The sequence below is a fragment of the Poecilia formosa genome, unplaced genomic scaffold (assembly GCF_000485575.1).
Source record: "Poecilia formosa unplaced genomic scaffold, Poecilia_formosa-5.1.2 Scaffold679, whole genome shotgun sequence".
Lineage (NCBI taxonomy): Eukaryota > Metazoa > Chordata > Actinopteri > Cyprinodontiformes > Poeciliidae > Poecilia > Poecilia formosa.
This window is the reverse complement of record NW_006800618.1, coordinates 47645-52869: the sequence shown is the minus strand read 5'-3', so window position 1 is coordinate 52869 and position 5225 is coordinate 47645. Positions and strand designations below refer to the sequence as shown.

Here is a 5225-nt window from a genome sequence, read left to right as displayed (position 1 = left end):
TACAGTCAGTGATTTAAAAATTTTTTTTTTCCTCTCTGCTGGACAATGACACAAATGATTTACAGAAAATGTGTGCATTGTTTTTCTGGTCATGGCCACTATTATTGTTTAACTCTGTATTAATAAAGATATGATGCATTCATAACAAAAGATCACCTTGAATTCTAGTGAAATCAGAAATTTCCTACAGAGCTTCAGATTTTCAGTGAATGCTTCATGTCTTTGCAGGGTCTGTACTGACACTGTGGTGTGGATCCCAGACAGCTGTGTGTTTGGTCACCACAGATCAAACTCTGATCCTCGCACACCTGAACAACAGTCGACAAACAGGTAGTCCATCACCGACATGCTTCTGTCAGCTGAGACATCACAGCTTCTCTTCTTGTGTAAACTTGCCTTATTTTTGCTCTGATGTCATGTTTGCCTCTGTTCCCTTGTCAATTTTGTCCTGGAAATTTGATGCATCCTTGTGTCACCTGAGTACTGCATTATTAGGTTGGCACTGTGAAAGCTGAGCTTTGTTTGTAGTGCAGCTCAACTGCACGTCAAATGAAAGCACTGCCTTGTCAGAAATATCTTTCAACTAAATTAATAGGATTTTTAGAGTTTTGCGACGCAGGCCCAATATACCCAGGATTCCCTGAGGTGATTCAGTGGAATTAACCTGAAGACAGGAGCTAATACTTAAAGGAAAGTTGAAGTTTGTTAGAAAAACTCAAGTCAAATCAGGTTTGTAACAGTGGACAAATACAATGCAGAACACCTGAATGTGTAACTTGTAGGCAATACTAATCTGTAAAATGTGAGTTGCTTTGAAAATTACTTTGAGGGAGGTTAGCAGCTTAGACACAAAAGAAATATTTAACTCCATTCTTCCAGAAATAATTTTGTCTTAAGAGTTGTGACATTCATTCTGCTTTGTAGAAATCAAGATGGATATGTCCATAAATTATATAATTGAAGACCTTTTGCTTTGCTCCAATAATTCAACTCCAAAAATGCTTATTTTTGGTGGGCTTGGTGATTATAGTTTAAAGATTATAAAAAATAGTAATTTTTTCTGAAAATCTGAATGTCACTTGGTGTGCACACAAAAACATGAATGGATGTTATGGTCCACAGACTCACGGTGAAGACTCCTGACGTGACAGTTGTCAAGTAGATATTTGTTGAGTACATTTTCCTCACATGGGAAAATAACTACATTAAATGATATGTTTGCTAAACAAGCTGCTTGTTCAGAGTGCTGTATCTAGGCATTAACATGGAAAAATTGTGGTAAGAAAAGGTGAGATGCATTAAGAACCATGGTTTACCATATTCTTGAAACACATCCAGGTTTCAAGAATTCTTGAAAAGTTGTGATTCTTGTGGTTACTTTTGGAACACTTCATGCTTCCCTTCGTTGATGATCTCCAGAGATGCTGATTTAAGTTTTTCTGCTTGGATGACCATCTGCCTACATTTCCAAAAGTTCCCATGCTGGTTTAAGTCACTTTGGTGCAGTAATTAACTCCTGCAGCCCAGTATTAAATGCAAATTTTGTATGGTCCATGAGCATATTTTTAGGAGGACATTTCTGTATTTTCTTCTGAGAAAGTACATTTTTTCCCCATAGCTGTAAGTTCAAATCACCCAAATTAGCAGAAATGACCTCTTAAAATGCATCACTTTCTAAGTAATAAATCTTTATATGCTTTTCACTTTTTGAAATGTTTCTAAACTTTCTTTGCTTTTCACTGCTCAGAAATCCTGCACAGTCTTATTCAATGTAAGATTATTTGGTGGATAAATTTCAGCTACAGTTTTTTCTCACAGCACAGCATGAAGCGACATGAGGAAGGCAGCGAGCTGAAGTTTATTTGCCTCTGGTTCCTCTAGTTCAGTTCCTGGAACTGAGTTTCCCAGAGCTGACATCAGTTGTTGTTCAGCTGCATGTTGAGGCCTCGGTAATGAGACTGGCCAGACTGGCCAGCAGTCTGAGAGTGAAGGGCTCTGTTGGCAACATGGACCAATCAGATCTCTGATTTATAATAGAGTTTGATAATTAAGGGTTTAGAGTAGGGAGCCAATGAAGGAAGGCTGAAATTGGGGAGAGATTTCACTCTATCTTTTGTCTTATTTTATTTAATTTCGTTTTTTTTTTACATTTTTAAATGATTTATCGGAACTTTTGATACAGCATTTTGGTCCAGCTGACAGCTTATCAAAAAGTTAATTGGTTATTGCAGGTGAATCATAAATAAAGTTGCATTATGAAGTTATACATGAATTGTATACATTTTTTAATTCTTTTTCTTGTTGTTGCTGCTTCCTGCCTTTCTGTTTCCATCTATTAAGGCGACAAAGACTTTCCATCACAAAACATGAATGATTTATAAGATAACTCATCTGTGGTTTTTCTGTTCCCTCACTGGGAAATGAGTTCCTGGAACTTAATTTCCTCCAATTTATGAAGTGATATTTAGCAGTTTCAATAAATAAAAATCTCCCATTAGTAATTTTTTCTTATCAATGACATTAAATTTTTACACTGGACAAGGCAGTGGGGAGTTTATAGTACAACGATCTTTACTCCTTTACAATCAATGTTCTCAGCTTCTGCTTTTAGTGATGAATTTGTGCATTGATTCTACAGTTATTGAATTTATAGCTTTACAAAAAGAAAATTAGGTTTGCCACATTTAAGTAACTAAACAACCACAGGGAAGTTCAGTGTCAAACTAGACTTCTCTGACGCAACAACAGGACTTAATGGATTCAAATTAAATAAAAATTTGAACCGTTATTCAAAACTTCCTCCTGAAAGCCAATGAAGCAAAACAGGTTGTTTAGATAAACTTTTTTAAAATCATGTTTGTTGTGGCAGAAAGGAACTAGAAGTTCAGATTAATTTAAATAAACGAGTCACTGCTAATTCTGGAAAGTACTTCACAATCACAGTAGCAGAATGTTGTTAGTACTTTTTTCTTGGCAAATCTTGAAACGTAATGTTCATCAAGGTTGCAGTAGGTAAATCTTTTTACCTTAGAGCCACTATCCAAATAATGATCTCATCATGCTTTGTGGATCCTTTACGGCCAGTAGTACTGGTGCATAATACATTATAAAACCTGGACACAAGTGGGTGTTTGGACATTCAAAGGATTTTAGAATAAAACTGGTCTTGGACTACATCAGACTAACACAAAACGTCCTAAAAGCCTTTGTTGAAAACCAGGTTCATGCCAAGGCCAATTTAAAAAGGTTTTACTAATTCTGTCATGAAGAGTGGATCTCTTATAATATCTAATTATATTAAAAGCATGATAATGGCCTCAAGAAGTGTGTGATCAATGGTTGATTGGGAATGTATTTCAGCATTCCCAATCACCTGGTTGGTGTATATAGTGGAAAAAATGCACAATAAATCAAATTTGTGCATGGATTTCTTGTTCTTGGAATCATTGCATCAGCAAATCATTAAAAGACCATAATTATAGTGACATTCCTTCCACAAACTTGTGATGACAACAAATCAATTCCACAAAACAGCTATTTTTGGCTAAATTCCTCTGAGCTTGTTGCTCTTACCATGGACACTCCTTCTGAAAACCTTCCCCTGCAGGTGTTTTTATTTTCATAAAAAATACACACCCTGTTAAACACACGGTCTTAACTGTTGTCTCCAGGTATGCAAACTTACAGTTCATACAACATGTGGCTGGGATTAACTCTTGCGCTGCTTTCGTCCTTCCTGATTGGTGGAAGTGTCATCCTCAAGAAGAAAGCTCTCATCCGATTGGCCAGCAATGGACACACCAGAGCAGGTGAGCAGAGGCAGATATTGACATTTGATCCACGTTTACTTGGTGCCCTAGGTGATCTTGCGCCATTGAAGCAACAAATGTGGTTCAAACAGATGAGCTATATTACTTTAATCTGAAGAGACAATGAGGTGAGAAGTTCTGAATAGAGTAAAAAATGACTAAGAAAAGGTGATTTATTTCGAAAAGGGTTAAAATAAGTGACAAAAGTGATTGCTTATACAGACCTGAAATTTCAGCTCAAATTCTTTTCTAACTTGGAAGTAAGAATGATTTGGAAGACCTGTTTTGTTCTGCTCAATGTTGCTGCCTTTACCACTTCTCCCATCAGTTGTTACCAATTGGCGTGACTGCATTTTGTGACACCATTGATTGGATAATTCAATCATCCTTAAAATAACTTTGCAATTATTTCTATTCATTCCCAACACCACTAGGGACAAGGGTGTTAGAAAATGGATGGGTTATTTCTATTCATGTTGGTAACTTAATTTGTGCCAAGTACCACCTTTAATTGTAACGACAAGTACATCCTTAACCCCAACTTCAAGTTGTATTCCATTCACATCTTAGCCACTAACCTAAAAAAATAGTTTCACTTTTGTTGTATGATCCAGTTTGGTCCAAATATAACATTTTGTTATATTAAATTCTCACACATGCATAAATGCTATTAATGGTTATTAGTAGTAAGATGTATCAAAGATTTAAAATGGGATATTCAGAACTGGCCATTTTTTTTCTCCATTCTGTTCGGACATTTAGTTGGATAACATGTAGACCGTTTTCTCTGTATGTTTGGAGCAATGCAGCTCACTGTCTATTCCCACCTGTTACTGCACACTTTGTCAGTTGGCTGGCATAATGCTTCTAATTACTATTAATATAAATATTTTCTGCTGTAAATAGTCATGATGTGTAAACTCAATAGTAGTAGTTATTCTTATTAATGTATTGTAGTTTTAGAACAATACATTCAATTCATTAAAATATGAACTCTGATGCTGTAGGATGGCTGCTGGAGCAGATACCCTGATTAATTAACCATGTGATATGTTTCTTTAAAATGTAGAATATTCTGTATGAAAAGCCGGTGAAAGCTTTTACATGTTACTCATGACTGTACAGTCTATTATATAACATGTTGAAGTGCACACTTTTAGTTTTTCTTTATTTGAAAAAAGTAAGTTTAATTTTTCTCCCACTTCATTTATACACCATGTTTGGACTATCACATAAAATCCCATTAAATAAAATTGAGATTTGTGGCTATAACGTGACAAAATATGAAAACAGCCAGGAAACAAAATACTACTTCGATGCAGCGTATGCCAGTGTTGTGTTCAAGACCACCTAACCCGAGACCAAGACAAGACCAAGACTTTTTGGGTCCGAGACCAAGTCAAGACCAGCTACAGC

The 5225-nt window shown here is 35.9% G+C and overlaps 1 protein-coding gene across 1 annotated transcript in view; it reads left to right on the top strand.

Annotated features, from left to right (window-relative positions):
- Window positions 1-5225, top strand: part of nipal4 (NIPA like domain containing 4) — a 20884-nt gene that overhangs the window by 6738 nt on the left and 8921 nt on the right. The window contains exons 2-3 of the mRNA XM_007542316.2: window positions 229-330; window positions 3672-3809. Coding sequence (XP_007542378.1) covers window positions 229-330; window positions 3672-3809 — 240 coding nt within the window. The remainder of the gene's footprint in view (window positions 1-228; window positions 331-3671; window positions 3810-5225) is intronic.